At 35.8% G+C, this 12,771-nt stretch overlaps 1 protein-coding gene across 2 annotated transcripts in view; it reads right to left on the bottom strand.

The window, feature by feature from the left end:
* Positions 1 to 12,771, bottom strand: part of stmA (Protein EFR3 homolog stmA) — a 382,799-nt gene that overhangs the window by 275,374 nt on the left and 94,654 nt on the right. For both annotated transcript variants that reach the window (XM_090409773.1, XM_090409772.1), the window contains exons 5-6: positions 689 to 810; positions 464 to 601 (exon numbers count right to left, since the gene is read on the bottom strand). In XM_090409773.1, coding sequence (XP_090265899.1) covers positions 464 to 601; positions 689 to 810 — 260 coding nt within the window. The remainder of the gene's footprint in view (positions 1 to 463; positions 602 to 688; positions 811 to 12,771) is intronic.

Below are 12,771 nucleotides of genomic sequence, written 5' to 3' on the forward strand. Positions count from 1 at the left end.
GATAATTAGAAATAAAATATCTGTTTGGAAGTAAAGACCATGGATATAATAGTTCTGAGGAAAACAGATAGGTGCCATATTAAAAATGAAGATGTTAGAGAGAAGCTTGATATTAACAATATTGTAGAATGTGTATCCAGAGCTGATCTGTGATATAGCCACTTAAAAGAATGGAAGTGGAGCTAAACAGATGCATGTTAGAAGCAAAATGGAAGAAAAAGACCCAGAGAAAGACCAATACCTGAATGGACTATTGCAGTTAAAAGTGCCTTAGAAGACAGAAACGTAAAAGATTACCAATTGGAAACCAATAACATACCAATTTGGAAGCAAATTCTTGACAGAAAATTTGTGATGAAATTGAACCCTTCTCCTTTTGAGGATGCACATCAAGAAATATTCTTATATAAATAATGTCTTGTTGAGTAAAAGCAATGTTTCATTTTATCAATCAAAAACTTACCAATGATCTTGCATGTTAAACAAAAGAGATGGTATAATCTTTTCCATGTGAGTCTCATCCCAGATATTGACTTGTAAATCGTCACTCACTGTTTTTCTCACTACGCCTTGAATTCCTTTCAGTCCAGCAACTCGTAACCTACAATAACAAAGAATTTCCATATTTACAGTCAAACACTACTTGTTTTTATTGACTGCTAAAGTTTATTTATTAAAACAGCAATACCTGTCTCTGGTGTCCGGATCATTGTGATTATTATGACAAAGAGAGGAAAACTTGGATACAAAGAAGTCATATCTGCGATGGTAAGAGGGAGTATCTTCTTCAATGTTGGCAAATTTAACGAACTAGGCAAGAAACAATACGTTACTAAATACCTACAAAATTTATTATTTTAAATAGGAAACATCTATCAGTATAACAAATGCAAAAGAAAGAAATTTGGTTTGCAACAAACAAGTAATAAGATAAATGAAAATTAATATGTTCTTAAAATAAATACAAATAATTTCTGAAATGACTATCATGGCAAACATCAAACAAAACATATAAGATATAATTTGAACGATTTGTCTCCATTTTATGGAAAGATTAAAATAACCATTTTTTATATTTTTATAATGTGCCAAAAATAGTATCTAAAGCAAAAAGGAAAGAAAATTTACATTTTCTTTTTAAATAACAAACTATTTGATGAAAAAAAAAAAAAATGTAATTTCTTTAATAAATATACTATAAGAGAATTTAAATAAACAAATGATTCACAATGAAGCGTGGTTTATAATCAAGCAAAATCAAGTTTTGTAACTTTCTTGGAATTACAAAATGAATTCTTTTTGATGCAGAGGGTAATTAAAATTAAGTATCTCTGTTTAAGGCATTGTGGAGTGCTGACACCAAGTGATCCAAATGCTGCGAAACTTTACAGGAATACATTGTGTATCATGCGGAAGCAATATCTGAGGGAAAAAAAAAAAGTACTTCAAAATTCACCCCCAGGAGACACTATATAATGTACTGAATGTTGATGTAGTAATTTTTCTGTGTGTGTATATGTGTTCACTTCTATTATGCATCGAGCCTGTGTAGTTCAGTGGAGATGGCATGTGCTATCCACAGTACTAAATCGACTGAAGAGAGAGCATCGTAATTTTGATTCTAGTCGCTGGCTAGAGGAACTTTTACTAAGCCTTTTTTTCGATCGGTTCCCAAGTTAGTCGATCTCTGGCATGGGCAAGCGGGTTTTTTCTCCTGTAGAACCCACACTATTTCAGACATTAAAACATACTGCTAGGATTAGGGACCACAAGATGGCAGTACTTGTCAGTTGCCTCTCTTCTCCATGTATAATTAGTGATAGTCTTGTCCCAGCTATCTCTGATTGACTACCAGTGAAGATTGAACTGCCACCTCAGTCTCCAAAAGCTAGACAGAGCTAAAACAGCCTCGCCTACTCCCTTTACAAGAATAAAAGGTGTTAGCTGATTTTTTATTTTATTTTATTTTTCTATTATGCATTCATGGACTCTACTGTTCAATGTGCTGCCCTTCCCAGTATGTCACAAACTGAATTCTTTGCAGTGTGTTCAATGGCAGAGCATGAGCCTCACGCAGCTGGTCGGGATTGATGTTGCACACATGCTGCAATATGCTATTTCAGTACTGGCAAGTTATGATGATCACAATAAACCCTGTCTTTGCGAAATCCCTAGAGCCAGAAGTCACAGGGAGTCAGATCAGATGAACCATGCGGCCATTAACTGGGAATACACAGCTGATCACTTTGGATTCCATGAAATGATGTTCCTGAAGTGGACAGGCACTGCTGTAGCTGTGGAACAACAAAATTGCTTATCATAGCGCGATACCTCTCAGAAGTAACTGAGCAGGTCAGAGGACATGACTGGCATGTGTCTTCGAAAAGAATGGTCCAATAATAAATGAAGCTGTAAACTGCACCAAACAGTAACTTTGGGTGAATGCAAGGAATTTGTTGAATTGCATGAGAGTTCTGCATAGCCCATACCTGGCAAATGTGGGTATTCACAGCTCCGTTAAATGAAGGTGAGTCTCATCTCCGCACAAAATCATTCACAGACATGAAGCATCCAATTCCACTCAAGCAAGGAATGTTAAAGTGAATGTCAGTCGACTTTCAAAGTCCCGCAGGTGCAACTCCTGTGTCAGGATAATCATGAATGAGCAGAAATGCAGAATCTTCTGTAGAATTTTCCAGACAGTTGTGTAAGGCACATTCATGTGTCTTGATACAGAACATGCACTGCAGGAACCAATGCTTATTCATGGCCTGTTCCACAAAGGCAGTAGCAACTTCATTCACTTGTGGTGAACTGACAAGTTGTGACCTCTGCCAAGTCTAACTCCTAATGACCCTGTTTCTTCAAAACAACTAATCAATCGTTGCAGAGCACATAGAGATAGTGGACCTCACTGATATTTGTTCAGGCGATGAAATTCACAGAGTGCAGCAACAGCATTGCAATTGTTTAGGTAGTGCATCTTTGTGAGTAAAGTATACTGGCACAAGGTTAGTGCCATCACTGAATAATATCAACAACCAGAAGGAAGGAAGGAAGAGAAAAATTACATGTCCATCTTTTTATAACCTCCTGGGACCTGACAAGTTGATGATATGCAAATTCCATGCATTTGGTGTTTACAATGCCCCTGGTGGTGAATTTTGGAAATACTTTTTTTTTTCTTTTCAGATATCGCTTCTGCATGATGCACAATGTATTCCTCCAAAGTTTCACAGCATTTGGATCACTGCATGCTGCTCCACAATGCCTTAAACAGGAATACTTTAATTTTGATCACCCTGTATATGGTAATAAAAATTCCTAAATTGCTGGCATGGTGAAGTGGAGAATACTAATTCTCCAATGGACTGTGGGTTCAATGGGTTCAAATCAAACTGTGGATATTTGTTTTCAGGTGGCAGATAATTTCACAATCCTACTTATTGCAAGCCTACGGCAGCTTGGGGGGGGAAAAGTTTCTCATTTGGTCTCTAGAGACCAGTTCATTTAGTGAAAACTGAATGGTAAAAACAGCACTCATTATTATAGATTTATGAACTCAACTACCATTTGGGATTAAAAAAACATTACAATTCTTCATTTTGACCTTTACATTAAGGTTATCTCAAGAAAGAAAGAAACACACACACATTCAGCAAACACACAACATTAAAGCTACTTAGCATCATACTACTGTAAGCTATATAATGTTTAAACTAATTAACCTACCTAGACTGACCTCATGGGTAAAAAAGTAAAATTAAATTAATAATATAAATAAAAATTAATTTATCTTATTTTTATTATTGTTATATGAGTATCTCCATAGAGTCAGAAGACTCATCGTGGAAGATCCACAGTAACAATACCTATAATCTTTCTTTCTTTCTTAATCCTCCTCTTCTACCTTTTTACGGTGTTGAGGTTTTTCCTATGCTTGCAACCACAACCATCTCGAGGATAAGGCGGTTAGCCCTCTCATTCATCTGTTTTACACCTACATTATTCAGTCTTCTGGCACCTTTGGAATACATTCACATATTGAGGCTGTTATGTATTTCTTTGTCGGTTTCAAGAAGTATTTATTTCCTTACTGCTCAACTTCTCATTCCATGCTATATCTCCAAGCTGTCTCCTAAGCTTGTCATAATCACCAGCATTATACTCCCACATATATCCTTTCTTCACAGAAGTCTTCATATGGCTAGTCACAATCCATGTGATCACTTCATGATCACTCTCACCAACTGGAGGGATGTGTGAAACCCCACTCACACAATTACATCCTCTGATGAAATGATCAGATCCAAAACTCATCTGCCTGAGTTGGTTGTCTCTCAAGAACTCAAGAAATTTATTTTCCTTATTCCTAAATGCTATCTCTTCATTCCAATCTATACCACCATAATTAAAATCACCCTTTCTTTGTTCACTAACTGAAGTTGCCTATATATATTTCTTAATCACCACCATCTACATTCTCTGGTCTAGAGTAACATCCAACTAAACATTTCTTCCTGTCAACCTCCACCACACTGCCTCAAAACCATTGCAACTATTTCCTTCCTTCATGTCTACCTTATGTGGACATAATTCCCCTGCTATCATCAGCAGCACTCCTCCTCCTCCCTTCTTGTCCTTTCTATCCTCGTGAAAAACTGCAACATTCCATTTCTATTCCAGTTAGGATATCATCTTCATTCAACCATGCTTCACTTATTCCAATGATTTCAGGACAAATAAATTCAATGAGTGAAACAATATCATCTACCTTATTTCTGATACTCTTGGCATTTGTAAATAAACACAGCATTTCATTTTTAGGTCTGTAACTAGTCCTATCCAAGCAACTTGTCTATTGTGATTTTCCCACCACACCTGCCCTTGCCCGATCACCTTTATTATCGCTTACCACATATACACAGTCTCAACTACCCCACTCACATTTCAATCTATTCCATTTTCATGTTTATCATTCCAATACATACAAAGGGGTGGGGGAATGAAAAGTTCTGATAAACACCTAGAACAAAAAATGATATTAAAGCAACTGATATAACTACAAGAAAGAACAGATCTTAAAACTCCTTTAACCCCCATGTTTCATCAAATTGTAATAATTTGTCATTTGTAATTGTAATAATAATAATTCCTTCATGGTGATTACACAACTTTTCAGCACACCCTCGTATATTCACTACTACTCCCAACATCCACTATCCATATGCCATGTCTCCTTGTCCACCTGGGCTCCCCCCCCCCCTGTTTCCTTGTTCCTCTTGCATTCCAATTCTCTTTTCATCTCTCACACTACTGTTTCCATTGCCAAGCACTGCAGTCTCTTCAATACCACTCTACTGATCTTTCACTTCTTACTTTATATCTCTTGCTTTCATTACATGCTACACTTTCATTTAACAACAGTTTCCCTCACTACAAAGCCATTCAAATGCAATCTGTCACATCTGTATAATTCCATTCTTTCTTCAAATGCATGCCATACATCCACAAACTGCACTCCCTTCTCCTCACACAGCTACCATTCATGATTCTGGCTCTCCACCTCAACTCATTATTGTCATACCTCAAAACTCAACCTTCTGCCAGAAAGTGCATGCTATCTTTTGAGATTGCAAAGACATCATTAACCAGGAATATAAGGTGAATATCCCTTTCACCATAAAAGGATGATGACAATAAACTCAAAAGGTAGACCATGAGAAAGTTGAAACAAAAAATAATCGTGTCATGCAGAAAAACAGCCTCTGCTTTTGCAACATGACAGTGTAAGGCTACACACAAGTATGTTCATTTCCAAGCAGCTGTTAAACAGATTGATTTGAAATATGTGGAACCCCCCCCCCCCTTCCAGAGAGCACAGACTCGACTCTACTGGACTTCTGGCTATATTCTAAACTGAAGACCTGCTGTTTCACATATTTAAAGGAAAAATGGAAAAGAAAATAAGGACTCTGAATATGGAATGATAAAAATCAAGAATAACTAAGATAAAAATACTGTGTACATTAAATGGAAAACCTGAAAGACAAAATAGAATATAAGAGAAAAGAGCAAACAAAAAAGGAGAGACAAGAATAACAGAAAAACCATATTATATGGTTTTTCTTGAAATTATAAGAAATAAGAACCAAATGGAAAGAGCATTTAGAACAAATGGCATATGATAGAAAGATGAACTACAAACACAAAAGTCAAAGAAACAGAGGCAGACTGATGAAACACTAGGCTGAGACTGAAACAGGCCACCTGGCCTAGATTTAAGACAGAAGGAAAATGATGATCAATAAATTTGTTTATGTCATGTTTACATGTTTAAAACATGCCATAAGAACCTCTAGAAAGTAGATCTTCATGGTCTATCTTGAACGAAACCTAATGAACTTCATAAAATGGTGATACAAATTTCCATGGCTTTACAATAAACATACTCTGCACCATATTCTTGAACATAATTGCAAACCTATTTTAATGAATTTAACACTTGCTTCCTCAGACTTGCCTTGAACATAGAACTTGAGTAGAATAACTTAATAAATTAACCTAATCTCAACATTACTTGCACCCAAAATATCCTCAAAGTATTCATCATGTTGATGCCCACACAGGAAATTATTAGCTTCATAGCATATCCTTTTCCATCTGATCATAAGGTGATACATGTCAAATAGCAACTTAACTGTAATCATAATGTTAATGCTTTCCATTCAAACCAGCAATTTTTTCATCTTTCCCAACACAAACACAGTCGATATAGAAATTAATTCATCTTCCACAGATTGTAAGATAGAATCCTTAAAAACATACAAAACAATAATATCAAAAATATGAAAAAGCACACTAATGAACAGAAACCTTTGCAATAGATCTTCAGAGATGGTCATCCTTCATCCAAAATACTAAAATAAAAAAACACAGAAATGGCTATGCACAAAAGGAAAACTAAAAAATATACAAAAACAGGAAAGGCAGAAATAATTATTCAATTGTACACCTTACCCTACTATTATCATTCTAAAGTACTTCTTCCTCTTTATAGTGTTTTTTTTTTTTTCAATCCCACTTGGTGCAGGGTCCACTATGCTTATGCAACTGTGGGAAACCAAAACCAGCTTGTTGCAAAGTTGGGGAAGGGGGGGGGGGGAGGAATAATTCCTATGGCTGTAGATACGTGTGTTCACAGGGGCAGTTTGCCTGTTATGGGGGGGGGGATTCTGGGGTTTTTGTCGGGAAGAAAAACCTGACAAAAACCCCAAGATAGGGATTTTTGTCGGGTTTATATGAGACCAGCTAATTCACCTTTAGTCAAAAGAGACCAGATAAAGGTTCCTCACATCTTGGACAGGAATTGAACCCAGGTCTTTCCAACCAAAGGGCTTCATCTATACCAAATGAACTATGGAGGCTCTTATCCTTCTAAAGTACTGGCCACAAAAAACAGCCATCTGTCCTCATGCAGAATTACACACACACAAAAATGAAATGTTAACACTTACAGCTGTCAGCTACACAAAAACATCATCTGTCTGTCTCTCTCTCTCTCTCTCTCTCTTTCTGTAAAATAAAATAATAAAACTGGTAAAGGCATTTTGCCAGTTTTATTATTGAAAAATTGCAAGTAAGAATTCAGTTTGATATAAAAAGTTTATAAAATAATAAAAAATTGCTTAGAAAAGTTTTATGAAATTAAAATTCTGATTTTCTCTTGCTGAACCCCCTAAACTCATCATACATTCATAGCAACATGATTTCTCTGAACAATTTCCTCAATAGAAAAATTTCTGCGTCTAATGTCAAAAATGATTACCATAATTATGATTATACAGGATTGACCATGGAGTCAAAGCTTTAAAGAAGGGTCTCTTCCAGGTAGCATAATGCCCACATACCTAGCATATCCTTCTTTAAAAACATTTGCTGAAGACAACTTACCCACACACCGTGAAAAGAACCCCTAGACCCCCGTATGCTTCCCAATGACAACCATAATTTCCACGGATAACCCCAGATTCTCTCTCTCTCTCTTTCCACCACTTGCTATGACACTCGTACACAGCTTTCACTGGTGATCTCTTGTTCTCTCCCTTCTTGCCATATACTGAAAAGTCTTCAGTGTCAATCTTATACATTACAACACAAGCTCCATCAGGATAAACTACAATGAACTACAGCATAACTGCTTTTGTCAACAGTTGACCCTAGCCTGAGCTCCAGTGAGAGGAAAAAATAAAATAAAATAAATAATAATTTCCTTCCTGCTAATGTAGCCAAAAAAATAAGGATAGCAACATTTAAGTAATAATAAACTATTAAAACAATTTTACTAAAGCAGAAATAACAGCCATTAAATCATTAAAAACAAACAGAGATATAGTTATTACCAAAGCTGACAAAGAAAACTCACTCTGAACAGCTTACCTAGAATAAAATGAACCAATTCATATCTGACAACACACACACCATTTGGTGAACTATACTCTGAGAGAGTGTATTCAAAAGAAACCAACACAATTACTTAAGTCAGTCACATATGTTTGAGAGAAATCATTAAAAAAACTGTTACCATGTTATGTGTGTGTCCTAGAATTTACAATCTACTTGAAATGCACAAACTGAATGTTCCACTACAGCTCACAGTTAAAGAAATCAACAGATAGGTAAGTAGGCATGTATGCCAAACCTGATCAAATGCCTTGAAAATGCTAAGAGTGACCACAACAATTTTGCCCAGCCCATCTATTAGTGGTGTTCAAGGGAATAATTTGTTTTTCTTAAAGTTGACAGTAGGCTATAAAAAGGATTAATTATTTAATATCTATACATAAAATGGAGAAAAATTATGTTGTAACAAAGTTAGTTCAAAAAAATTTACAAATAAATGCATGTAAAATAAATATTGCACAATCATTTTGACAAATAAGTAAATTTATTATATAACTACCCCCAAAAAAGTTAATTTAATGAGAGAGCACTGTGAACAAAGCTGCTGGGCTACAAGTTCATTTATATCCATGTTGATATTTGTTTTTATGATTTGAAAAGTGTTGTGTCAATGCAGCTCCTGCATTCTGATCTAATAAATTTCATACTGGAAAATGCTCACTTGCAGGCATATGTGCTAACAAATACAGAAGTTATTTTAAGTGCAAAATCTTTCATGTTTGGACATTTCTCTTTTTAGAAATATAAACAAACCCACTCAAGTTTTTTGTTCTAAATGTATTTGCTTGAAGCTTAAATAATTCCAACTGATATTTGGGGGTTTGCTTTTTTCAATATCAACATTTATAGAAAGATTGTTAAAAAAACATCATGGTGTGTTTAAGTGCATTTAAACTGAAAAAATCTAATGTTAAAATTTTTAATAAAGGCCACTTTGGAACAAATATTTCAAAATTTATATTTGCAGCAAGTTACATCATTTCATCAAGAAACTCCTTGCAGATTTAAACTGAATTATAGTTTTTCTCTAAATTTGATTTAAAGAATGGCATTTTGTTTCCAAATCCAGTTGTATGGTTATAAACTATAGCTATATAAATTGGGCAGAGGAGACAGCATGCAGTAATAAGGGAACTAATTTTTTGATTTCCTGAGGGACAACTAACTTAAGCAGTATGTGGTGGATGGAACATGAATCAAGAGTTTTGGATTTGGTCATAGCATCACAAAATCTGATTGTGATGACATATCTGCACCCCATCAGTGAGAGTGACCATGTACTTGAAAGATGAGTAGGAATGTGGATGCATCAAAACAAAAAGAATTTATGTGGAATTATAACAAAGGTCACTATCATCAACTTAGAAACCAACTTGCAACAGTACAAAGGATGAAAGAATTTGAAGGAAGAGGGGATCATTAACTGACTGTGCCATTAACTTGTCTGGGAGATACTTAAAAAAAAAAAAATTGTTGACAGCAATGATAGATTGTATACCTCGAATAAAAAAAAAACAAAGCAATTTGGAGTCAAATGGATGACAAAAAGGATAAAAGGAAAATTACAAAAGAAGGTTATGGAAGGCATATAAAGAGAGAGGTGAAGAACAGTTGCATGAAGAATATAAGGCTCAGACTAAGAAAGTGACTAATATTGTAAGGAGAGAAAAATTAGAATATGACAGAAGACTGGCACTGCAATCTGAGAATCCCAAGGTGTTTTTTTTTTTTTGCTATGTGGGGAGAAGCAAAAGCGATAATGGACAGATTACCTTGCTGCATAGATATGGAAATCAGGTGACTAAAGCGGATGACATAGTTAAGCTATTTAATGATTACTTTATTCAAATGTTATATCCTGGAACTACAGGCTTTATTCTTAGAAGGATAATGACTGGTGAAATGTTAGAACTGAATGAAGAGGATATTTTCTGACTACTAAGTATGATAAATGTCAATAGGACAGGGAGACCAGATGGAATTTCAACATTTGTTTTAAGGGAACGTACTATGGAATTGACTGTGCTGTTAACTTCACTGTTTAATGAAAATCTTGCAATGGAGCAGGTTCCTGGAGAGTGGAAGGAGGATAAGATAATACCATCACATAAGGGTGGTAATAGAATGGAGGTATCAAACTACAGGATGTTTGTATTTATGATTTTGGAGATGTTGGTAAGAGCTTGTATACAGAATTGGGTAGATGAAGGCAATATTATCCATGCAGGAAAGCATCGATTTGTTAAAGTGCACTCTTATTTTAGTAATCTGGTAGCCTTTTACAATAGAGTAACAAGGGCAATGAAGGTAAGGAATACACTGTTATTTTTTTGGATTTTTCAAAGGCATTTTCAGAGAGTGTCACATGACAAGTTAATTTTTAAATCGCAACATATAGGTTTGGATATCAGGTTAGTGGACTGGATTGGTGATTGGCTCTCTGATAGACATCAAAGAGTTGTATATGGGGAAGCAGTATCGGGAGTAGTAAGGTTACAAGTGAAGTTCCACAGGTTTCAATTCTGGGCCCATTACTGTTCATATCAACAATGATATTGACACAGGACTACAGGGAGATGTTCAGTTGTTTGCAGATGATGTGAGGGTTAGGAAGATTATTAGTAACAGTGCTAATGTTTTGGCTCTTCAAGAGCATTTGAATAAGCTGGAAAGGTGGGAAAATGAATGGGGGTATCAGTTTAATGCAACTAACTTAATAGTTTGAAATTTGGGATCTGCAAATGGGATACTTTACTTGGAACTATACTGTAGGAAGAGGAGGATGCAAGGGATCTTGGGGTAACTGTGACTAGAGATTTTTAAAGTTCTGAGATCATAATGCAAAGGTTGTGAAGAAATCTTAGAAAATTGCAGCAAAAATGCTGAGGAGAATATTGACCATGAGAGATAACAGTGTGATGGTCCCATTGTATAAAGCTTTGATCAGACCACATCTGGATTTCTGTATTCAGATCTGGTCACTGGGATTTGAAGGGGATGAAGTAACCTTGGAGCGGGTGCAGAGACGAATAACAAAAACGAGGACTGCACAATGTTGATTATGAGGACAAACTGCAGAGTTTAGTGGTTAGAAGGCAAAGGAAAGATATGATCAAGAACATTTAAGCTGTCGAAGGACTGTTATCGTATTTACATTGAGGATATTTTTCATGTGGTAGAATGAGGGAAAGGGGCAAGGACAAGGGGAGTCATTCCTAAAAGATGCAAAAGAAGGCGGTGAGTAAAAGGGTAAGAAGTAAGTTTTTTGCATGAAGAGTGGTAGGAGAATGGAATGCATTGCCTGAGAGTGTAGTGAACATGCAGACTGTGGATGAATTAAGGAGTGGTATGATAGATTTTGTCTGGGCTAGTGTTGATCTCCCACAATGAGTCCACAGAAAGCTTCCCCAGTTATGTGTCTCTTTCCTTCTATTTTTAGATTCAAGGTAGATGATGCTCTTTAAGAGAATGTCAAACACACTATACGGATCTAGAACCTTGCCTAATCAAGGGTAATTCTGGTAGAAAGACTCATAAATTGGCTATTCATAACCATTATTTTTCAAAAAACTACAATGTGTACTCAATATTAATTATAATGATTTTAATTAACGCTCCCTATATTTCAGTAACATTACATTGCCATCATCAGGGATCACAGAACATGATATGTGCATGCAGGCACTAACACTGGGTAAATGAGGCTGAAGAAAGGCAACCAAAATTGAAACTATGATGCAAGTAGACTGAGGTAACCCAAGCCTTCCTACCCATATTGCCAACAACTTCAGACTGGATGTAGCCAGTGTACTTACTCATGCAAAACCACCAAAAAGCAACCTCTCAAAGAAAGAAAGAATATGAAGTTCTACAGAAATTAAAAAGAATAAAATAGTAATTACCAAAGCAGATAAGGGAAATACCACTGTAGTTTTAAACCAAAAAGATTATGCAAGTAAGATCACCTCCTTCTTACTTTTAGATCACTTTACCTACCTTCCTTCCTTTAGAATATAATCTCACCAATACACAGATCACCTCTTGGCCTGTGGAAGTCCTTAATAAACTAAAACTGTTTAACTCTGCATCCCCCCACCCCAGCTATATTATTATTATTATGTGTGACACCTCCAGGGAGTCCAAAGACTCATCGAGGGAGAATGTGCCAACACCATCGAACGATTGGTCTCCTTCTAACTACTAACCGCGATCAAACCTGCTTAACTTTTTGCAAGTCATTAGTAGCAGAGGCTCTACCAACTGACCAACCTTTGCTGGCATATGAGCTACAAAAATATTTATATAAAA

Source organism: Typopeltis vanoorti, chromosome 20, assembly GCF_054136105.1.
Source record: "Typopeltis vanoorti isolate ZY-2024b chromosome 20, IOZ_Tvanoo_1.0, whole genome shotgun sequence".
In the NCBI taxonomy this organism is placed as follows: domain Eukaryota; kingdom Metazoa; phylum Arthropoda; class Arachnida; order Uropygi; family Thelyphonidae; genus Typopeltis; species Typopeltis vanoorti.